The 24,637-nt window shown below is 37.0% G+C and overlaps 1 protein-coding gene across 15 annotated transcripts in view; it reads left to right on the top strand.

Annotated features, from left to right (window-relative positions):
- Nucleotides 1-24,637, top strand: part of Dop1a (DOP1 leucine zipper like protein A) — a 105,360-nt gene that overhangs the window by 39,557 nt on the left and 41,166 nt on the right. For 6 of the 15 annotated variants that reach the window (XR_013052857.1, XM_076576736.1, XM_076576745.1 and 3 more), the window contains 12 exons: nt 27-220; nt 1,929-2,023; nt 9,467-9,566; nt 10,513-10,622; nt 11,650-11,758; nt 14,030-14,150; nt 14,610-14,729; nt 16,323-16,437; nt 16,790-16,819; nt 17,413-17,646; nt 22,821-23,439; nt 24,002-24,276. Coding sequence is in view for 14 of the 15 variants with exons in the window: in XM_076576736.1 (XP_076432851.1) it covers nt 27-220; nt 1,929-2,023; nt 9,467-9,566; nt 10,513-10,622; nt 11,650-11,758; nt 14,030-14,150; nt 14,610-14,729; nt 16,323-16,437; nt 16,790-16,819; nt 17,413-17,646; nt 22,821-23,439; nt 24,002-24,276 (2,122 nt within the window). In the remaining variant the exon portion in view is untranslated. Of the gene's footprint in view, nt 1-26; nt 221-1,924; nt 2,024-9,466; nt 9,567-10,512; nt 10,623-11,649; nt 11,759-14,029; nt 14,151-14,609; nt 14,730-16,322; nt 16,438-16,789; nt 16,820-17,412; nt 17,647-22,820; nt 23,440-24,001; nt 24,277-24,637 lie in introns of all 15 variants that reach the window. The other 9 variants (XM_076576744.1, XM_076576739.1, XM_076576740.1 and 6 more) reach the window with 3 other exon arrangements.

Below are 24,637 nucleotides of genomic sequence, written 5' to 3'. Positions count from 1 at the left end.
TTACATCCTTCTGTTGTGTACCCCAGAACAAACACACTGCTAGAAAAGGTTGCTGCTGCGGTAGAGCAGTCAGCATTCTACAGTGCCCTCTGGGGCAGTCTGCTCACCAGCCCCGCTGTGCGCTTGCCCGGAATCACATATGTTCTGGCCCATCTGAACAGGAAGCTTTCAATGGAAGATCAACTGTATATAATTGGCAGTGACATCGAGCTCATGGTAGGTTGTCAAGTCACAAGTGTTTCTCTAGAGCCAGGCATTACAGACTGTTCTGAGGATCATGCCATAGGCAACATGCTTGTTTTCATGGAGCTCAACATTTTTCATCAAAGAAAACTAACAGCCAAAATACTGAATATTTGTTGATGTTTTAAAAGATAAATTTTTCATGTAAGGGATATTACTTATGCCTTTTATCCAAGCAAATTCATGATTTTTATTATTCCCATCTTGCTTACTAATAGATCATTGTTACCATAGCTACATTTATTATAATATCCCAAAGTGAACTTTCAGTCTTACTTTTCTTTATAAGAAAGATGAATTTTAGACAAAATGATGTAGCTGAATTCTACATAAAGTTTGAGAAAGAGGATGTAAACCAAAGCAAACTGTGAAAAAGAGAATGCATACTGACTGTGTGCTGACATTCTTACTTTCCAAGATTGGTAACAGAAGGAAATCTTTATAGGATGTTGTAGTCTTAAAATGGGGGGAGGATTTATTTTCAAAAGTTCTTAAATGTTTTTTGATTAATCTTATTTCCCATGTAATGATATGACTGATATTCAATGTACAACTTTATTTAGTGTCTAGTGTTTCTTTAGTGTTTCTATTGGTGTAAAGAGACACCATGACCATAGCAACTCTTTTGTTTGTTTTTCAAGACAGGGTTTCTCTGTGTAGCCCTAACTTTCCTGAAACTCATTCTGTAAACCAGGCTGGTCTTGAATTCACAGAGATCCACCTGCCTCTGTCTCCCAAGTGCTGGGATTAAAGGCATGGACCACCACAGCACAACAACACAGCAACTCTTATAACGAAGACATTTAATTTAGGGGTCTCACTTACAGTTTCAGAGGTTCAATCCTTTATCATCATGGCATAGAGCATGGTGACATGCAGCCAAACATAGTGCTGGAGGAGTAGCTGAGAGTCCTACATCTTGCAGGGAGCAGGAAGTCAACTGAGACCCTGGGCAGTATCCTGAGCATAGGAAACCTCAAAGCCTCCAACAAGGCCATATCCACTCCAACAAAGCCATACCTCCAAATAGAACCACTCCCTATGAGATTATGGCGGCCAGTTACATTCAAACTACCATAATTCGATTTAGTCAAGTATTACTTGCATTCACTAAAATTACTCATACATACAGTCTCCTAACCACTGCTATAAAGACTAAGAAAATTGTATCATCCCCAAAAGCGCTAGACCCTTTGTATCCACCCCTTTTCTGTTTTCAGATCCTTGAAAATGTTGGTCTGTTTTCTGGTTTTAGTTTCACCCCATCCAGACTGTTTATGTAAGTTGAGTCATACTACTTATGGCCTGTGAGTGTAATTTATTCACAATTTTTAACACAGTTGAGATTAATTCATCTTCTGTGTGTTTTTTGTTTGTTGCTTATGTTGCTCCATATTCTCTTGTTGATAGTACTGCAGTGTGATTACTCCTTCATCAGTCAGTGAACATTTGACTTGTGTCCCACTTGGGACAAGCATGATAAAGCTGCTGTGCAACATTTGCACAAACATGCTATGCAGATGTGTAATGGGATACTAGGTAAAAAGTCATTGAAACTGACATTAACATTTGTATGTTGTAGCGCTCTCTGATTAGCACAGATATATTTTCTCTTTCTTAGATAAATGAAAAGTAACTGTGGCAACCATTTCCAAGCATGCTAAAAGCTTTCTTATTTCAGGTAGAAGCAGTAAGTACTTCAGTGCAAGACTCAAGTGTACTTGTACAGAGAAGCACACTGGACCTCATCCTCTTCTGTTTTCCATTCCATATGAGTCAGGTAAAACTTTAATGCTACTGTTGTCAACAAAGACATTCTTTGAGAATCATAGATCTGTGATGTGTAGTCATTTTAAAGGTACTGTATTCTTCATAAGTATATACAAAACAAATTCTTTCTCAATGAAGTAGAAATTGTGAGTACTTTAAAGAAAAATACTAAACTGTTTAATAAGAATATAGTAACTGAAGCAGATTATTTTATACATTTCAAAAATTTTCTAAATTTTAAAAAGCAGGAAGTACTCATTGCTAACACTAAATAAGCAGTCTTGAGGCCAAGGCCTTCAGTCTGTTGTTATCTTATCTTGCTTTGGTGACTCCACCATACATACCAGAACATTAGGGGAGTTAGCCAATGTTTGAGAACCAAATATTTAGTGCCTGGGCCATTCGCTACAGATTTCACTACAGATACAAGCAAATGACTTAACAAATCCTAAATAAAGAGTTTCATTACTGAAATTTAATTTAATCAATATCCTTAATTTAAACAAAATGATGTCAGTCTTTTAAAATACTAAACTTGAATGAAAAATGAGACTTGAAACACCAGAACATATGCATTCAGAATGGTGGAACCAAATGCGTAAGTAGTAAGATGCAGAGATTTTCTGCTTTGAAAATTAAATTTATACCAGGTATAGTAGCACATGCCTTTAATCTCAGCACTCAGGAGGAAGGGGCAGGTGAATCTCTGTGAGTTCCATGAAAGCCTGGTTTACATAATGAATTCCAGGACAGTCAGAGCTACATAATGAAATCCTGTCTCAAAAAAATAAAAGAAATTTTATTTCTAAAATAGGATGGACTTTGGTGTTTTCATAATGGCTGCTAGTTCAGAGAAAGCTCAGCAGTTTCTCGTTATAACTGGCTGAGTTTTGTTAACTACTTTACTCACTTATTACTTCATTTAATTTGAATAAATAATAATTGAAGTTTTAATAGTTCATTGAGTAAATTATCAGTAGTTGAGATATAAACTACTTCTAGTTTCTATTTTGAGACTCTCACTTTTAACCATTGGCCTTTTTTCTGTCTTCTGGATTTTCACATTTTTCCCTATTGGGAAAATTGAGTGTAGACTGAGCTTGCCAAAGCTGTAGCTTAGGGGTGGCCAAATGGACCATAACATAGGAACTTTTTCAAAGTCTTATAAAAGAAAACAGAAAATGAGACAAAGAAATGTGGGTAACAGCCTAAATATGTACACATAGGAAGAGCATCAGTGACCTTTGATTTTGATCTTTCTTCCTGTTGAAATGTTCCATATTAAGAATCCCTCCACTGTGAGGTTCCTCCACAGCATCCAGGAATTAAGTTTTAGGCTTAAATTGATTTGTAATTTGTAATATCACTAGATCAGTGATTAAAACTAAACCGTCCCCATACTTTCCTACTCTGCTTTCTCTCTAGTCCTGCCAGTCAAAATTCTACCTGCCCTCCGATGCTATTTCAGGAAAGCAGTGTTGTGTTAAGTAGTCTTTTGGTGCCCACCTCTCTGCTGCTGTTGCAGTTCTAATCCTCCATTGCTGTGCCATGTTAGATAAGGCTCCGAGGCTGCTGTAGTCAGCTTTACTCCCCACTTGACCTTTTTCATGATTTGTATGTAATACGTTCTTCGCAAGTATTGATTTTAATTGTAACTTAACAGAGCCTTCACTATCTACCTCAAAAACATGATTGCTGTTATGCTGTGGGTGGACTGGTAGACTTCTTTAACTTATTTCAGGTAAAGCTGACCTGAGTATCTACTATTAAATGTTAGTTCAGATTATAGTGATCTTTTACATATTGCAAAATATGTGTTGATGTCAGTAATATTTAAGAATGGCTTCTTAGCCATGCATTTGGTGTTGGTGGCACATGTCTGTAGTTACGGCATTGAGGAAGCTAATTCAATAGACTTTGTGTCTAAAAAGAAAAAGGAAACAAAATGGCTTCTTATCTGGGGAATAGCTCAGTGGTAAATGCATCAGGCCCTGAGTTCAATCTGTAACATCGAACTATGTGGACTTTTTATTTACTAGTAGTTGACAAAAATTGTGGGTTTTTATTTTTACTTGATGCTTTCAAATGTATGTATAGAGAGAAGGAGAGAGAAACATTTTGGCATGGCTGAATTAAGCTAACTCATATATTACTTCACATACTTATTTTCTCCAGTGAGAATACTTTCTTAACTTTCAGTACAACACATTTTAACTATGGTTACCATGGTACAATAGATTTCTGAAACATTCCTCCTGAAACTGAAGTTTTTATAGCCTTTACCATTTCTTCCGTTCTTTCCTAGTTGAGTTTTCTCCTCAGGTAAGATGGTGAGACATTGGTGCTTCCAAGATTGTGGGACAGTGCCTATCCTCTATGTGTCTGCTAGTAAGGAGATAGCATGGGAGTTCTCAAACTTTTGCTTGCAGGATGCTATTGCATGCTTAAAAAATTGAGGATCTCAACATTTTTTTTTTGATATAAGTTAGTGCTATCCATTTTGTCATATAATTTTTAAAAGTCTACTGATTTATTTGAAAATGTTGAGTTATCTTACCAGCATGAATAACATTTATAAAAGTGAGAAGCAGAGTTTCATACTTTTTCTCAATCTCTTTAATAACTGACCTAAAAACACAAAACTGAAAGCCCATACCTGCTACTTTTAGTTGGTGTGTATAAAAAAAAAAAAACCCTCTCACATTGATATGCAGTTGGAAATTCAAGGAATCTTTAATATTTTCTGTTACTAAATATACACTCTTTGATACTGTCCCAAAGTTAGATCTACTGTTGAACAGCTCATTGCAATATGTAAACATAAACCAACCTTTAGTATTCTGTTCTGTTATAGTCTGCTAGTCCAGTTGGTGCTTCTATTGAAGCTTTTTCCTCGTGTGATTTTGCATCATCAAGTTTGGTTATTTAGAAAATGTTGCTGGGGGGGCTTCTCTCCAGGTTCCACCAAGCCCCGCAGTCCCACAATCCACGTATAAAATAATCACTCAGACACTTATATTACTTATAAACTGTATGGCCATGGCAGGCTTCTTGCTAACTGTTCTTATATCTTAAATTAACCCATTTCTATAAATCTATACCTTGCCACGCGGCTTGTGGCTTACTGGTGTCTTTACATGTTGCTTGTCCTGGCGGTGGCTGGCCGTGACTCCCCTCCTTCTTCCTGTTTCCCCAATTCTCCTCTCTCCTTGTCCCGCCTATACTTCCTGTCTGGTCACTGGCCATCAGTGTTTTATTTATATAGAGCGATATCCACAACAAGAAAATGTTGGTATACTGAGTTGGGCAGATTTTCCATATATAGACCCACTGCCACCATTTTAAACTAAACAATCACATATGTTGCTATTACTACTTAGATATATAACTTTTTCTCATCACTTATCTGACGTGAAACATCTTAAAGGAGGAAAGGATTATTTTAGCTTACTCTTTCACAGAGATTTCAGTCATTGTAACAGGAAAGGGGTGGCAGCAAAAGGAGCTGAGTCCATGGCAGCAGGAGCTTGCTGCAGCAGCTGTGCATTCAAAGTCCAGCTGCCACTCTCCCACCTCCACCTGCTCGACTCCACCTCCTGAAGTCCCCCAAAGTGGAACAGGAGCCCGAAGGCAGGTGTTTCTGGTCTTATTATGATGTGTGTGTGTGTGTGTGTGTGTGTGTGAGAGAGAGAGAGAGAGAGAGAGAGAGACAGAGACAGAGACAGAGACAGAGAGAGAGAGAGAGAGAGAGAGCCCATAGCACTGATGAGAAGGTCTGAGGACAATTTGCAGAATTCAGTTTTCTTCGTCAACATTCATGTAGAATCTGAAGATTGAGCTCATGTAGAATCTGAGGATTGAGCTCATGTTATCAGCGTTGGCAGTGGCCACCTTTACCTGTTGAGCCATCTCAGCAGCCCTAAACAATAGCACTTTGTTAGTAAAAAAAAATTAGGAACTGAACCCTCCAGGCTTAGTCCTAGTTGCCCATCCTTTGTTGAGGCCCAGTCTGATCCATCATCCCTGCACTGTTCCCAACCCCAAGGCTTAATCCAGACTGCACATCTTGTATACCAGTCCAGTCTGGTCAGCCTGCCTGACTTCAACCCACCCATGGAACATCCAACCTCTGGGCTTTACCCCAGGTGTTCATCCTATGCCAGATCCAGTCTGTCCTAACCCAGAACCCACATCTGGACATGGGTAAAGCTTGGTGAGTCACTGGAATCTAATGTGCCTGCAACATCTTCAGCCTTCAGGATGTGCATAAGTGGTACCCTGAAGTGTAGCTCACAACTGGTCAAAATACAAAGAACAAACTGATCATGGGTACCTGGCCCTAACTGATACAGATATAATATAACCCCTACATCTAAGGCCCATGGAACGTCATGAAAGAGGCAATGGAAGGATTATAAGAGCTTGAGAATCAGGACATCTGTTTCTAGATTGTGTCTTCTAAATATGGCAGGGAAGCTGTACCCATGAAACTCCAACAACATGCTTGCCTAAACAAGACCTGAACAGTAATAACTCCAGTTGACATGCCTACGTAAATGGTGGGAATCTCACAAGACCCTGCCACTAGATGAAGAGCTACCGGCAATTAATGACTGTTGAGAGAGGGAGAATCAGTTTTTCCCAGGAATGAGCCACCAGTTGGTTTTCCAGTACTGAATAGTCAGCGCTCAAAGCATACATACATGTAACACTAACTCAGAAAGTGTACTTATATATTTATTCATTTATAACAGCTAAAGGTAAAGAAGCTATGAGTTGTAGAAGGATGAGGTGGGACTTGGAGGGAAGAGAGAAAGGTAGAAATGATGTAAAATACAGTTCATATATATGAAGCTTTAAAAAAATAGGTATTGAAAAGGTTTTTAGCTCAGTGTCTGGAAGCAGTATAACTTCAGCATACAAAGTCTTCCACAATTTAATTTCCTTTTGGAATTGCCAATATTATTACCTATATGAATATTGTTTCCATTTAAGTGACAATATCACTTTGCTTGAGGAATGACTACTAAATGTCAAAATCTAAAAGATCATATTTTATATTAGATATAACTCAACATGTTATAAAGAAAGACTATAGTTTGGCAAAAATGATATTCTGGTTTTTTTTTTTTTTAAGCTTTTCAGTTCTAAATTGGAACTAAGACAACCATCCTACATATACAATTTTCAGTATATACACAGTAAAAAGTCATAAACTTGAGCCAGGCGTTGGTGGCGCACGCCTTTAATCCCAGCACTCGGGAGGCAGAGCCAGGTGGATCTCTGTGAGTTCGAGGCCAGCCTGGGCTACCAAGTGAGCTCCAGGAAAGGCGCAAAGCTACACAGAGAAACCCTGTCTCGAAAAAATAAAAAAATAAAAAAAAATAAAAAAAAAAAGTCATAAACTGAAAAGTGACAAGCTCAGGTTTCAATAACATTCTTTTAAAAGAACTGTGAACTGGCTAGTTTTCCTTCTTTCCTTTCCTTCTGTGTACTGGAATTGAACCCAGGGTCTCCTGCAAACTCATCTACCACTGAGCTATACCATTAACTGCTTAACCTTTTTGCTGTTCTTTCTATTTTCCTCCAAGAACATGGCAGCAAAAATGCAAAGACTGTAAGTACAGCGGATGCCTCGACTCAACTGCCTTTCATAGGGATGTGCCACCTTGTTTAGCTTGCTTCTTCCCGAGTGGGGAAATGACAACACAGCAGAAGAAAGAGCAAATCCATTGAGATATGGCTACGGTGTTTGCTTTGTGTATGTTATGTAGCTGGTTTTCACCCTGTAGGACTCCAGGAAGAGCACCCAGGGACCACACTTGACAAGTTTTCTAGTTTGCTGGCACTATCTGTAAAGAATAGGCATAATTTGTCACCTGTGGATGACCTGTGTAGCATCTCAGCTATTGCTAATTCTGGGGATGACTCCCTTTCTATGTCAGGAAAATTGTATAGAGAGGGTTCACTGTGATTAAGGAAAGGTCAGCTCTGCAGTACTACCCAAACATCTTATTTTTGATTGTGCTTTCAGGCCTTAAGAGGCCCAGGTGCTTTTTGTTGTTTTTAATTTTTTTATTAGTTCTTTGAGAATTTTAGAAAATATTTTTGATCATATTCATGCCTCCAACTCCTCCCAGATCTACCCCTCCCTCGCCACGCACCATCATTGTGTCTTTTGTGTTTTTACTGAGCACATTCAGTCCAGTTTGTGCGACACATGTACTCCTAAGTGTGTAGCCTTGCACTGAAGCAGGGTTGACCTTCCACGCCATTCCTTTAAAGAAAACTGACTCCTCTTTCCCAGAAACGGAATAGCTCACAGCTCCAGCATGGACGGGGAGGTGGGCACAGAGTACCAGCCCTAGTTACGGAGCTACTGGCAATTGATAGCTGCCAGGTGCTTTTTTACAGAGTAGTTTTCAATTGGTCAGTTTCCGGGATGGGATTTTAAGATTCCAAGATTCTTTATTTCAGTGATTACCTAGTGATGTTCTTTTAAAATTGATGTTTGTCTTATGTGTGCTTCAGTTGCACATACAGAACAACTGTTAGGAGTCAGTTCTTTCCTTCCACCTCAGAATCCTAGGCTGGAGCTCAGGTCTTCAGGTTTGCATGACGTGAACTTTAACCCACTGAATCCCCCAATGTATCCTTAATGTTAACAACAAATTTATTAGCTATCGCCCATCTTTTCTTTTAACTTTACCTCTTTTGATTGAAATAGGATCATCAGTCATTTTTAAACATCAAATTAAAGCTAGAGGGGAAAAATCTGAAGGAAAAACGTTAAAGCTATTTGTTAGAACAATTTTGGATTTGATTTTGTTTATTTGTGGGTGTTTTCCATGTTGAAGATACTACAAATAGAACTAAAAAACAAAAATAGGACTGAATTGATGCTAAAGGCTTCCCGAACACTTTAAAGTGCATTGATGTTCTTGAACAACTAACAGCTGTGGCTTCCTACTGTTTGTCCTCTTTATAATCCTTGTGTCAGATTTTCCTCTTGATGGAGAGCTAAAGCGAGCTTTAAATGTGATGCTAGAGTAAGTGAGTTATAGTTCCAGCTATAAAACTAAAGTGGTAGTTGGGCAGCTGAGCATAGTGACACACATTGACTTGGGAGGTAGAGACAGGAAGGAAGAACAGAAAGTCAGAGTGGAAGTTCAGGACCATCCTTTGCTGCTAAGGGAGTTTGAGAACAGACTTGTAAGCTCTGTGAGACTACCCAAAAAGAAACTGAGTCATGGTACCTTTCTTCCTGTTTCCTGTTTCCTCACATGTGAATTAGAAATTATAGCTCCTGTATTTGAAAGGTTAGATGAAGCAATGTTATATAAAAACACTTGACACACTCTAATATTCTAAGCCAACTTCATGGCATTCCTTTTTTTTAAAGAGTAAAAACAGTAGCATACTTCTGTTAAGTATAACTACATTCCTTTTTCAGGCCACCCGACCAGATATGATCAGGATCTTGTCAGCAGCCCTTCATGTAGTACTAAGGAGGGATATGTCCCTGAACCGAAGACTTTATGCATGGCTTCTTGGTAGGTATTTAATGAATATGCTTATAATTGATAAAAGAAATAAGACTGCCATGCATAAGTATTCTCAAATTGTATGAAGAACTAAATATTTATGTGTAAATGAACAATAAAAAATAAAAACCATGCCAGAAAGATGGCTCTGTAGTTAAGAACATCTGCTGCTCTTCTAAAGGACCAGGGCTTACTTGCCAGCACCTGCATCAGGTGGCTCAGAACCACCTGTAACTCCAGCTCCAGGGGATCCAGTGCCCTTTCCTGGCACATGCACTCATATAGCATACACACACATACACACACTAAAAATCAATCAATCCCAGGTTGGAGGACTATTAATGATGACATTTTTGAGCCAATTTCAGAAGTCTCTTAACTGAAGGGGCTAATTGAATCCTTAAAGTCATATTCACTTTAACAAGATGTCTTTCCTGTTATAAATTGCTATGATTATACTTAATGTTAGTATATTAAAAAGAATAAGTGAATAGACAAAATAATAACAAAATTCCAAACACTTTCAAGTCATCAAGGAACCATAAGTAATAATTACCACTGTCTCACAGATGACATCAGTGTGAGACACTGTGTTTAGGCCATAGAGCATTATATACATGTCTTCTTCAACCTTTGTATGACTGTTTTGCCTGTCCTCACAACCTCTTACTAGAGTGAAGGACATTTGATAACTTACCTTAGATATTGTAAATCCTTAATTATTTCACTGTAAGGTTTGGGGTAAAATAAGATAATTCTGGAAGGATACTATTAGACTCATCTACTGAATTGGTTTCCCTTTATTAAACTATCTAAAATGGTCTCTCTTGCTGACACTGAATGGGCTACTAATTGGGTAAGTGTTTAGTGTCGTTTTTTGAGATATTTTAGCATTTAGTGAACAACAGTTTTAAGGCTTCCATTTTAATTACTTTTGTGATTTATTCCCATGGAGGTTTTGATAACAACGGTGCTATCATAGGACCCAGGAGCACAAGACACAGTAATCCTGAAGAACATGCCACTTACTATTTTACAACCTTTTCAAAAGAATTATTAGTCCAGGTAATGGCTGTTTTCATTATTCTTTGCTTACCCCCTGTTGAAAAAGCTTAAGACTGTTTTAATTGAATTCATAATTGAAGAAGTCAAGACAACACTCAAAAACTTCCAAAGAATGACTGTAATAGGCATATAGCTACAGCAAAATGGTGATCATAGCTGAACTCCCACAAGAGGACAGCTTTTCACCTGTCTGCCATGTGAAAGCACAGAAAGTGCCCAAGACTCATGTTTCCTGTAAAACCTTGGGTGGATTGGTCTTTTGCAGGCTAGATGTGATAAGACTGCCACGCACATAGAAACATTAAAATTATCTATTTATTTCCTATTATATTTATTTAAGATACCTCAAAATGTTCTAAGAAAATGTATTAAGAAAACAAATTCTTGCTCAAGTATTTTTCTTTATTTACTTATTTGATTTTGAGAGGGGATATAGCTGTGCAGCTCAGTTGGTCTTGAACTCAAGATCTGCCTGCTTCAGTTTCTGAAGTGCTAAGATTATAGGTGTGTACCATAAGCCCAGCTTGAAGCATTTTTAAATGAAGAAAATTATACACTGAATTTTAAATAACTAAGAAATTAATTACATACTATACCCCTCAGTAATAAGATGGCATAGATGAAATACATGTCCTAAACAAACATCTTCATCTAGAGGGCCAATACTCAAATTCTCAGTATACTTCTCTTGACTCTGCTTTTTTGATGAAAATTTATGTTCTAGATTGATGGTATGCACTTATAGCCCCAGCACTCAAAGAACTGAAGCAGGAGGGCGGTGGGTTTGTTGTCAACCAATCTTTATAGTGAGGCCTTGTCTCAAAAATAAACAACAAACTAATACTTATAATTTAAGTATGTTGCTTTCTCTAGATAGATGAGTCTGGCATCTTTCTTCCTGGCAAAGAAAGAAGACATCAATCAGAATAGCACAGGGGATGTGAATCTACATTTCATGGATATAGTTAAAAATATTTTTTCTATTAAAGATACTACTAAATCATTAGTATGCTTTCCTCTTTTAAAGGCCATGGTGGGAATCTTACAAGTGAATGGATTTGGAGAAGAAAGCACACTCATGCAGGATCTAAAACCTTTTCGGATTTTAATCAGTTTATTGGACAAACCTGAGCTAGGTAATATATGCTACTGTTCCAAAGCATAAGATGACATGCGTTTTTTGTATTTCATGATAAAAGTAAGATGAAGACATTGGGGAAATTACTGTATGCTTTTTTTTTATTATTTCTTAGTTTTGTATTATAACATTTATTAAAATAATGCTATGGGTTAATAGAAACAGCAAAGAACCAAAAACTTAAAAATGCAAGCTATGTAAAATCCAAACTGAAACCCAGAAGTATCTAATGTATTAATTCATCAGCTAACTAAAAGTTCAAGAAAGACAAGACACCCAATATAATAAACTACTGCAAAACAATTGGCAATTTTCAGTTATGGAAATTGTGGATTTTAGCCAGGCAGCAGTGGCACACGCCTTTAATCCCAGCACTCAGGAAGCAGAGCCAGGTGGATCTCTGTGAGTTCGAGGCCATCCTGGTCTACAGAGCAAGATCCAGGACAGGCACCAAAACTACACAGAGAAACCCTATCTTGAAAAACAAAACAAAACAAAAAATTGTGGATTTTGCATTTTATATCCTTTTCTCAATCAAGAAAAAAATTCTTTTGAATGTTATATAACATACATATAAAACAAGATAGAAAAATACCTTGTAAACTTGTAACAGTGGCTGTACATTATCTTACATGTTTCTCATAGGCAGGTTGGTTATGGTACATACGTAGCATGAAACTACTAAAATAATAAAGAAGAGACAAAAAATACATGTCAGCGACATTCCCATCTACCCACACTAAAAAATTACATAATATTGTCAGGAAAAAAGTCCTAAAAACTGCATACATGAATAAGAAAAAATTCAATAGAGTGATAATACTGAGAACCAAGGCGCTCAGAGATTCCAAAAGTCATGCTTTTTCAGTTGACACAAAACATTGTCAACTAAGTTTAAAAGTTTCATCAGAGCTAGCATTACTCATAAACGTCACACATCTATTGTTTTACACATTTTACTTTCTTCCCCATAAAAGACCTTTGATAAACATCTAAAATGTTCAGGTATAACACAGCTGTGATGGGACTGGATCAAATACTGTCACTTTTTTTACTATCATCTCAAATGTTCTGAGTGTCGAAAATTTATTCAACTAACCAAACAAAAGAAAAATCAAAATGGCACAACATATGTTATAAATAAATCAAAAGTGTAACAGAAAGACAAAGGAAAGCAGTGGTACATTATTTTATTTACTATGCAATAGACAGTCTTTGTTTTGTACTCCGCTAGCTTTGGTTTAATGTACCACTATATGCTTTTAAGTACACATTCTTAACAGTTTCTTAGCTGAAGTTAAAGGTGTGTATGTAGCTGGCCTTTATGTTAGCATCAGACTTATGCCTTATACTGTGTTAGGCAGCAAAGTCATTTTGTTTTTAAAGATGTCATCGAAACTCCTTTTAATCATTATTCACTGAAATGGAAATATTTTTGATCTGACATAACTAAAATAGAATTTGAGGAATGGAACAAAAATATGAGTTATATCTTTGCTTCATAGTCTTCTTGTTGCTGTTGCTTTCTGTAGTTTTTTTCATTGTGTGTTTATTCTATGTCAGATCTACTAGAAAATTAACTGTAATACTTAACACAAACTAAAAAAAGCAATTATCTTAATCTTATAAAGTATGTAAATTTTGTAATTCAGGTATTTTTGGCACATGCTATAATTAGCCAACTTTCAAAAGTGAAATTTATAAATATGAAAGTAGTAAGTTGTGTCAAGAACTTCAACAGGATCATTTTGAAGTATTCTGTGATGGTGATGAAGCTGAGAGGATTTTTTTAAGAATTGTAGTAACTGTGAAGCAGTCAAATTTATCCCTTTTGAGTTTGAGTTATTTAGTAATGGTATTGATGTGGCAACATCTGCTGGACAGTTGTTCTAAGAGCTGCATGGTGTACCTTGTAGATGTTTCTCTAAATCTTTAAAACTGTCCTGTAAGGCTGGTGATATTCTCCTCATTTGGGATGAGGAAACTAAGACTCAAAACCTGAAGAGCCTGTCCAAGGTAACAGACTTAACCAAGCGAATTTTCCTGATTTTGTCGCTTCTATTAATGTGACTCTGTTCTTGAAATAGACATTTATCCCATTACTTTTTATTGGACCACGGTTCAAAAGTTTAGCTTCTGGGGAGAAAAAAAAAAATCTCTTCATAAAGTGCTGTTTTCAGAGCAAGCTTTAATTGGACCATTCTTCAGGTCATCATGATTTGCTAGCCCTAGTCATCACTGCATATAATTTGTTGTATATTAATTTTAGGACCTGTCATTTTAGAAGATGTTCTAATTGAGGTATTTAGAACATTGTATTCTCAATGCAAAGCAGAATTGGATCTTCAGATGGAACCACCCTTCAGCAAGGACCATGCTCAGTTAAGCAGGTAAATTACTAAAAATTAAGTATGACATAAAGATGGCCTAATAGATCTTAGTATATGAATTCCTACAATGTGATTGTTAGTAGTGGCTAGTAATCTTACTCTAAAGTTTATATTATGATAAATAAAATTGTCACTTTCATAGTATATAGTATCATAATTAATTGCACTCATTGTTCAGGCAGGTACTTGAAATGACAACAATCACCACTTGATTTCTTGATTGGTTCTAATCATATCGGTTTGGGAAATCAAGGTGAATAGTTGGGCTGATGAGATGACTCTGGGTAAAGAAAGGCACTTGGCTTCAAGAGTGGGATAGAGTATGTCACTATTGCAGTCTTCCTCCTTCTAGACAGTATTCTAGCAGAGTGGAGCAGTGTGGACTACCTTAGTAACACTGCACTCCGTTTTGAAAGAAGTATCAGTATTTTTAGTTGTTTGATTTCTTTTCTTTTTCAGTAAATTAAGGGAAAACAAGAAAACAGCTGAGCTGATTAAAACTGCGAATCTCCTCTTTAATTCCTTTGAACCTTATTATATGTGGGATTACATTGCACGCTGGTTTGAAGAATGTTGTCGGTAGGTTAACTGCTTCATTTGTTATGGTGTAATAACATTCAAAACGAACTTTTAGCTTTTAAAATGTTCTTTTATATGTTTTACTCCTACTGAAACTGTTCATTATTTACCCATAATCTAAATTTACCTTGTCAATCCAGCATATAAAAATTTTTGGTCATATAATCTTAGAATTGGAAAGGAACTTAGAGGTGAGTATCCACTCACCAACATAGATCAAGTATTCATGTGTCTGGCCTGCAGCAGCCACACTATGCTTGACTGCAGAGAAGATAGCAGTCTGCATCCCATTTATTAATAGGACCACTTTGTTTTCAGAGACTTAGAAGCATCCCATATGGCAATTGATGAGCAATAGTAAATACATCATACTTTAGGATAGAAAGCCTGAAACACCATCTGAAATCCCTAGAGTGCTAGTGAAGCAGAGGGACATCTCTATCTGGACTCCACACTCTAATTACCATAGAGTCAAAAAGGAGGCATGTCCAATCTTGAGTCTAGAAGCATTTAAAAACGTAAAAGTGTATGAAGACTCCTTTCATGACTTGGGGGTTTACTTGCTTGTCCGGTTGGCAGATGTTGAGCACCCAATTGAAAAACATTGTGCTAGACATATTACATAGTCCCTGACCTCAGGGACTCTAGAGTGGGACAAGTAAGATGTGCACATGTTTGCCCCAGAAATAAATTAGAAATTGAAAATGCCTCATAGGTTAAGGTGTAAGGATGGAAAGAAATTATGAGTATCTTTTCCTCATCTTACTATACTTTGTTTTCTACACATATACTCACCCGTCTGTGCTAAATATTCTAAATTCCCAACACACATCCATGCTTCTTACACTAACCTGAAATGTTTCTTAAACATTTACCACCTTTTGTGCTGCTGAGCCTTCTCTGTGCTATTCTTAACATATCCTACTTCCTGTGTTCTTCTGGAATGGTCCTATAGAGGGGTCACTTAACTTACAGTAGCCTTGACTCTCTCAAATCCCACATCAGAATCTGCTATCCCCATACTTTCCATTGGTTTTATTTATTTCTCTACCTGTTTATGTTTCTTGATGATCAAGTACTATATAATTATATCTTGAGAGTATAGGGCAATTTTTGATCAAATAGAATTAATATTGGTAATATCAGTGTTTCTTGTGTCTTGTCTTAGATCAAAAAAGACTTCCTCTAAAACGTATTTGATCTCAGACCTTGACAGAGAGTTGCATTCCAGATATGAGGAACATAAGCTAGTATAACAGCAACACAGCGAATACATTGTGAACCAAGTGTCTTAGTTTAGAAATCAATTAAAAAACATTCATTTCTACTATGAGACATAGCGTGGTGAAAGCAGTCCAAACCTCAGCAAATGTGTTCTATCCAGAACACTTAGAGTCACGGGGCAGGACTCCCAGGGACCGACCTCACTTGGAGAATTTTTCATGAACGCAGTGTGGTAGTTAGTGTTCTGGGGCAACAGGAATGAGCATCACTATGTGTCCCGGTCTTGACTTGGGCCTTATTCAGTGATGTAGTCACGTGTCTTCATATTATGTGAGTGTGTTTGATAAAGTCAACTTTTTTCCCTCCTAGGAGAACACTGCATGCCAGACTTCAGGTTGGGCCTGGAGACAGTAGTGACTCATCTGAGTTACAGCTGACCAATTTCTGCTTACTGGTGGATTTTTTGTTGGATATTGTCTCTTTGGTAAGACTATCTTGATAAAAAGAAAAGCAAGGAATCTTAAGAGCATAGTTTCTATATTTCATGTATAATTTAAATGTCATCTTCTGATAAGTTCCATCTTTAAAACTAAAGGTTTTTCCTTTGGCATACCTTTTTTCCATAACATTTTCCAAACATTTTTGTCTTCTTGGCATGTATATATAGAATACATGGAATCTACTTCCTGATTGCATGTTGTAAAATCTTATGTTTAGTGGGTGGAATTCTGATGCTGCATTTATATTTGTTAACCATGCTTTCTATTACATGAAGACTATTGGAAATGTTTTCCCTTGTGTTTTCTCTCCTCAACTCTTTGCTTTCTCATTTGAAGCCTACTAGAAGTATGAGGGTGCTGTGTCAGGTATGGCATTCAGCCTGTTTTTATTTTAACTGATTTTATTCACTTCTGTTAGAATCTCATTAATAAAGCTCGTAAAACTGGGGTATTTAGTTATATAATGTTTAAAGTACTTGGATTGAGATTATGGGGGTGGGGGGTTTGTGACAATGTATTTGTCCTGTGGGTGATATCTGTGCCTGTGGAGGCCAGAAGTTGACATTGGGTGTCTTCCTGAATCACTCTCCACCTTACTTCTTGATGGGGTCCCTGGAGCTTGCCAATTAGACTAGACTGGTTGACTACTGGCCCTCAGGAACCTGCCTGTCTCTCTGTCCCCTAGCACTGGGGTTACAGATATGCACCACCTCACCCGGCTTTAATGTGGGTGCTAGGGATCCGAACTCAGGTCTCCATGCTTGCATAGCAAGCACTTTACCCACTGATCCAACCACAGACATTTCATGCAGATTTTAGGAGTCGTTAGTATTAAAATGCCTATGAACTGCTAGGAGCATGATACCTATGAAACATGAGCAAAAATGTGTGGATTAAACTAAAATAGCTATGACTTTCATATTATACATCACTGTTTTTCAACTTTCTTTTATTTTCAGGAAACTTATATTGAAATCCAGACAGAACACCTGCCCCAGTTACTGCTAAGGATGATTTCTGCCTTGACAAGCCATCTCCAGACGTTACGCTTGTCTGAGCTCACAGATTCTCTAAGGCTCTGCTCAAAGATCCTTAGCAAGGTTCAGCCCCCACTGTTATCTGCTGGCACTGGAGGTGTGGTACAGTTTCCAAGTGGGCAGAAGAGCACAGTCAAGGAATGGGAAGACAAAAAGGTAATGTTCGCTGGGATCTTGGTACCAGATCAGTTAAGGTTTTCAGTGCAGAACATTTGTTGAGTTAAATCATTTCACTATCTTTCTGAGGTCAAAGTGCTTTGGCAATAGAATCTTGTTAACTTTGGTCACTTTATAGTTTGATTGTCTATGTCAGTACTTTATGGTAGAAGTAAAATACATAAGACACCTGACTTTAGAAATTCAAAATGTTCTGTTGTCACATTAAAAAGAAACAGATGACATTGTTTTACTTAGCCAAGTATAACAAATACATTATCATTTCAGTATGTAATATATACAAAATTGATGTCATGAAAATGAATTTGATCCTTTATTTTTTTGTACTGTCTTCAAAATATACTGAACATTTTATTTTTAGAGTGCATCTTTATACAACTATCTAATTTTTAGCAGGAATTCTTGATACATATTGGTTTGTAAAATTTATATATGAAAATTTACAGTCATATCCAAGTTGTTACAAACATGCTTAGTTTGATAATAGCTTTGTTATCCTTTTTTATTTTAATTTAAAAAATTGAATGCCCCAGTCACATTAGCTACATGGTAAGTATCAGATAAACACAAAAGGCATTTCCTATTATGTGGGTAACAAGCCTATATATAAATTTTATTTATTCTATTACTACACCAAAGTTTTAGCATGATTTTCCTGAAATCTATCATCATTTTTTTTATTTTCAAGCACCTATATACTCAATATTTTCTTCGTGAAACTGAGTAAAAGTAAAACCTTTGTTTTTATACAGACACATATCTATAATATCTAAACATGTAATATATAATTTTAATGTCATACCAATAACATACTTTAATACCAGCGAAATCCTTATAGAAAAATCAGTGATTTAATTCCTTTCAGACTTACATTAAAATATCTAGTAAGGGCCAGTAAAATGACTCATTGAGTAAAGGCATTTGCTCTTCAGCCTGATGACCTGAGTTCAGTCCTCAGATCCCACGTGTAAAAAGGAAGAACTGACTCCCAAGGATTGTGCTCTGATGTCCATATACACACCCACACAAACACATATACACAGTAAATAAATGAAAAAAAAAATCAATCTAGTGAAGTATGAATGAAGATGTTCAGTTGAATTACATGTTAATTATGTGAAACAGTCACATTGGTACTATGTTAATGTAAGTATTTGAAAGTTCCTGGAGAATCAGGTTTGTTGTCTATAATCCTGTGGTTGTATAATTGCCCCTTTTCTTTGAATAATCTACTTTTCCTCCCTGAAACATAGAATTTGAGGGTGGTATGTACAACCTTTCCTGCCAGCTGTTAATCCGGAAACATTTTTCTCATTCTATATCCTTCATAATGAAATTAAATTAACTCATTTTAAATATATTTAGGGTTATTCTACATAAACTGGAACCATTTCTTTAGTCCTTTCCAACCTGCTTGTCATGTATGTATAATATATTTTGTTTCTACCATGAGTGGGAAAGTTCTTTCATTGGACTGTCCTTACATTGTGCTCTGAGATTTTTCTTAGAAATAAAACTAAAAAGCATTTAACTGATATTGCAGCTGAATGAGACTTTTGGGAGTTGGAGAAGACACACACCTTAACCATTTTTTCAGTAACATATTTAATATGTGAAAATTTACATGTTTATCTGAAGGCCTTTATTGATTATCATTGGTAAGGTAAATGAGACTGTGTTCAAGTTAATCCAGCATAATACAGTCTAAATTATAATGACTTGTTAACATTGAATATGACTCCCATATCCATCTATCTTTCCATTCATCCTTCCTTCCCCTTTCATGCTTCTAACCATATATGTTTGTCCTATTTTTTCCTGAAGTACAATATTTTAATCTTAGATATATGGAAGTTGATAATATTTTCAAGCTGGGGCTATATTTTTGATATGTATGTGAAGGGCAGCATCTTTTAACAATTGTGAGCCTAGTTTGACCTCATGGCACTTAGTATCTTTTATAATATCATTGTATTGGACATCTAAAATAACTATATAGCTACATAATATAGTCTAAACCAATAAATATTATGTATGCAAGCTTAATTGGATTTATAGATTAAAGTCAATTACCTTGGTATCATACTTTGTATTAATAAAAAATAAATAGGAATAAGCTAATGATAGATTTTTATTGAAATAAGGCTTATTTTGTATAAAGTACATCATTTTAGATGGTGAATAACCTTTCAAAGAGAAAAATAAGTTCAATCTTCTAGCCACTGTAGACTTTAACACTATAATATGAAGAGTAGTGCTGAACCTAGTAAAACTATAATCATGTTTTAAAAAAACAAAACAACAACAACAAAAAAATCCCACAGAATTGAAAAATCACCCTCTCCAAAACTCCTGTGTTGACTACTTAACTTTTCTACTGCAACCTTGGGCATGTTTATTTTAATCTCCCCGAAATTCAGTTTTGTTTATGTTGTTTTTTGTTTTTCAAGACAGGGTTTCTCTGTGTAACAGCCTTGGCTGTCCTGGAACTCACTTAGTAGACCAGGCTGGCCTTGAACTCACAGAGATCCACCTGAGGCGTGTGCCACCATGCCCAGGTTGCACTTCAGTTTTCTGTCTTTGAAATAGAGAAATTACTTGATTCATTCAATAGCTTTTAGGAACTAACTGTACAGTCTCTGCACTTCTCAACCCTTTCTTTCCTTCAAGCTAAGAGATGAATTAAACTAGTGATTACACTTTTAATTACAGTTAAATTAATGTATATAGAATGATTAGTGTAGGATCAAATTGGAAGTAGGAGTGTAGGATGTAGGTCAGGGACTGCTTTCTTGAAGTGTAACCCTAGAGGAATTGTTGGGGTAAAGTGTTAAAAAAGAAAGCTCGTGACAGGAAGAAACACTAGCAAAGGCCCTAAGACAGAAAGGAACTCTATGCACTTGTTGATGCAATTATAAGAGAGGCAGGGGCCAGGTTAACAGAGCCTTGTTTGCTATACTAAGGCTTTTATTCTTTGTCTTGGGAGCAATGGGAAGACAAAGAAGGGGGAAAGGCCAGTGCCAAAATAGGATACATGTTTTAGAAACTTACTCTGGCACAGAGTGGAGTATGGATCTGAGAAACAAAAGTGGATGTGGGGAGACCTGCAGTAGTGCAGGTGAGAGGTAGTGTTCAGTCGGGTAACAAGACATGTGAAAATGGAGCAGTATATTTAGAACAAAATTTAAAAGACACTAGTGATAAGATAGGTAGGGATAATGAGTGAACACTAACATCGTGTGCTTGCCGAGCACTAGGCACTGTGCCAGGTTCCCTGTATATACTATTATTTAATACTTAAACTAACTGTAAAATGTAGAAATTTTTGTTACAGTAGTCCTTCTTATGAACTTTCCCATTTCCGTAATTTCAGTTGCCAGTGAGTAGTCAATGGTGGACCTAATGTGTTACATGGAAAATTCTGGTAATAATTTACAAGTTCTAAATTGTGTGCTACTGTTGTTTGTAGCATGATGGAATCATGCACTGTCCTCTTGAGCATGTGAAGCATCCCTTTATCTGGCATAGGTAATCTGATATCTATACAACCCCCTTTTTTAGTTATCAGATGTATTGTCTGTGTGCTTCTTCAAGCAACCCTTATGAAATAGCTCTGTTAATAAAGTGCCTGTATCATTCATCTCACTTCTCATCATACTGTTACATCATCTTAAGAAAAATGATTGTGCTATAATAAGATATTTTGGGAGAGTCCACATTCATGTTAGTCTTATTCTACTAGACTTGCTCTGTATGATTACTGTTGTTAATCTCTTCCTGTGATGCTTTATCATCGGTCTGTTGGTCTATATCAGTGGTTCTCAACTTTCCTAATGCTGCAGTCCTTTAAAATAGTTCTTTATGTTGTGGTAACTCCCAACCATAAAATTATTTTGTTGCCACTTCATAACTAATGTTGCTACTGTTATGGATCATAATATAAATATCTGATATGCAGGATATCTGATGTGCAACTCCTGTGGGAGTCATGACCCACATGTTGAAAACCACTGGTCTGTATGTACAGGAAAATGTCAGTTATTAAGTTTTTAGTACTAACCATAGTTTCAGGCATCCACTTGGGTTACACACTCACAGACACACACACACACACACACACACACACACACACACACACACAGTGGATACAGGGTCACTGCTGTGTACAAATTAGGAACCTGAGGTTTGGCAACTATCAAGTTCATGGCACATATCTAGCTGACTTAGAGCTCACACCTTTAGCCGCCATATTGATGTGGGTAGAAGGCAAGTTGGAAAGGGAAGGCTAAGAGAAAGTACAAACTATTCTTATCCTCTGTCACAGTCATTGAACACATTCATGGAATGCACAACTTTTTATTTTTTAAACAAAACCAGACAATACTTGATTCTATCCCTACTCCAGAAATGGTCATTTGTCTGTATTACCATTGATTCTAAACTGTTCCCTCAGGTCCTACCACCTAGTCCATAATCTGAAGGAGATATGAGCTGAGTAACTCTCCACTGAAGGAACGTGGGTGTAAGGGTATATGATGGTACTTTCATACTTCAAGAGAGTCACATTCATGTGGTCCCAGACACATCTTCTATTAGATTTTATTTTTAATACTTAAAATGCAAGATTTTTAATCTTGTATTTCTCATTCTTTACATTGTTTAGACATTAAGAAAGGTTGTTTCATGAAAAAGGTGAAATATTTATTTGAAACAAGGAAACAGATTCTAAAGATTTGTACATGCATGTGGTTTTTTTTTTAACTTCAGAAACCTAACAAGTGTGGTGGCACATGCCTCTACTCCTGACACTTAAGAGGTTGAGGCAAGAGAATTTGAGTTAGAATTGAGCCTGGGTACATGACAAGACCTTATCTGAAAAATCAAGTCATTAAATAAAGCCAACCTTATTTTATGACACAATGAATGATAAGTACTTGGTGAATGAGTTTATCTTCGTGTATTTATTGGAACCCTGTTACTGTTTACTGTTGATTATAGTAAGCAACATATTAGTCAATGTGGGAACTGCTTTGATTCCAGTGTAAAATTAAGCTATCTGTAAGTAGTTTACAACTTTTTGTGAAAAGACCACCCTTTCTAGTCCCTAGCATCTATGTTCCTACTCAGCCTTTCACTTTGTTTAAAATCATCAGGTATCTTCAGTTTCTATGGAAAATCCTACTGAAGTATTTGAAGATGGAGAAAACCCACCAAGTAGTCGATCATCAGAAAGTGGCTTCACTGAGTTTATACAGTATCAAGCAGACCGAACTGATGATCTTGACAGAGAGCTCAATGGACAGGGGACAGCTCCCATCCCCATTGGCAGCACGTCTTCGGAGACAGAGACAGCATCCACAGTGGGATCTGAAGAAACTGTCATCCAGCCGCCTTCCACCTTCACTCAGGGACCAGCAGCCCGGAGTGGGAAGGCAGCACAAAAGACTACAATGCAGTGCTGCGTGGAGTATGTCCAGCAGTTCCTCTCCAGACTCATCAACCTCTACATCATTCACAGTGACTCCCTTTCTCAGCCTTTGGCTGCAGACCACCAGGGAGATCTCCGTCGACTGCAAAGAGAAACTTCAAAATGGGACAGGGATTCCCAAGGGGATGCAAAAGAAAGAAGCATACATACACCAAAAACTTCAAAAGAATACCTTTCTGCCTTCCTTGCTGCCTGTCAGCTCTTCTTAGAGTGCTCAAGTTTTCCAGTCTACATTGCAGAGGGAAACCATACCTCAGAGTTACATTCTGAAAAACTTGACACTGGTGAGGTTGTTTCTGCCATTTACCTTTCAGTATTTTATGCACTGTGCATGCCTGTGTGTGAGTGAGCAACCCCTTGGGAGTTGGTTTCCTTCCACCATGTAGGTTCTAGGGATTGCACTCAAGTTATCAGGCTTGGTGGCAAGTGCCTTTTCTCTGAGCCATCTCTCCAGCCTGAATGAAATCCAGTCATTATGGGGAAGTTGTTGATAAGAGATTATGTGATTTGCATGGCTTTCACATTTTAAAAGTGAAAGTCCTGGAGTAACATTAATTTCACTACTTTTTTCTCTTATGACATCATGTGTGTTTCTGTAGGACAGTAGGCATTAGATAATATTTGTTGATAAAGTGCTTCTAAGGATAGGAAAATAGATTATATTAAATGGGACATGAAAGTATATATTTTTAAAAGTTTATGAAATTCTTATTAGTGCCTTATTTTTCAAAGTTCTAAAGACTATTTGAGAAACCATGGTTTAAAGATGAAGGCCTGAAGTGGCATTGTTTGTCATTTTGAAATTAACTTAAAGCTAAGTAACTGTTTCATGCTCTTGTGTTTCAGACTGTGAACATGCACACCCTCCACAATGGCTCCAGACTCTGATGAGTGCTTGTAGCCAAGCAAGTGATTTCAGTGTTCAGAGTGTTGCTGTGTCTCTAGTCATGGACCTGGTGGGACTGACTCAGTCTGTTGCCATGGTCACTGGGGAAAGTATCAACAGCATGGAGCCTGCTCAGCCCTTAAGTCCAAACCAAGGAAGAGTAGCTGTAGTTATCAGACCTCCCCTCACACAGGGCAATCTGAGGTACATAGCTGAGAAGACTGAATTTTTCAAGGTAAATTCCAAGAAACCCAGGTTATATATGGCTAAGAATGTATGTATGATGCTTGACTTGGGGCACTGAAGTAAGGGAGGAAAGAGTTTCAACTAACCAAGAAGAAAGCCCATTTATACAATAGATATTTCTGTAGTAAGTGGATGTGATACTTTTTTTTTTTTTTTAGAGTAGACCCCTGTTTTTCTAAAACTCCGTGACAGGTTGTTCTGACTTCATGTTGTTTGATTACCTTTGGTGTATGAGGTCCTTCAGGCACAGTCTGATTTACATAGTGGTATAGGTGATTCCTTCACAGAGAACATGGAGTGGCTTTGAGTTCAGTGCCTCCTACAGGGGGATTCTTTTACATTTGGGAGTT

Source organism: Peromyscus maniculatus, chromosome 7, assembly GCF_049852395.1.
Source record: "Peromyscus maniculatus bairdii isolate BWxNUB_F1_BW_parent chromosome 7, HU_Pman_BW_mat_3.1, whole genome shotgun sequence".
In the NCBI taxonomy this organism is placed as follows: domain Eukaryota; kingdom Metazoa; phylum Chordata; class Mammalia; order Rodentia; family Cricetidae; genus Peromyscus; species Peromyscus maniculatus.
Note: the sequence above shows the minus strand (reverse complement) of the source record. Positions and strands in the feature narration are given on the sequence as shown.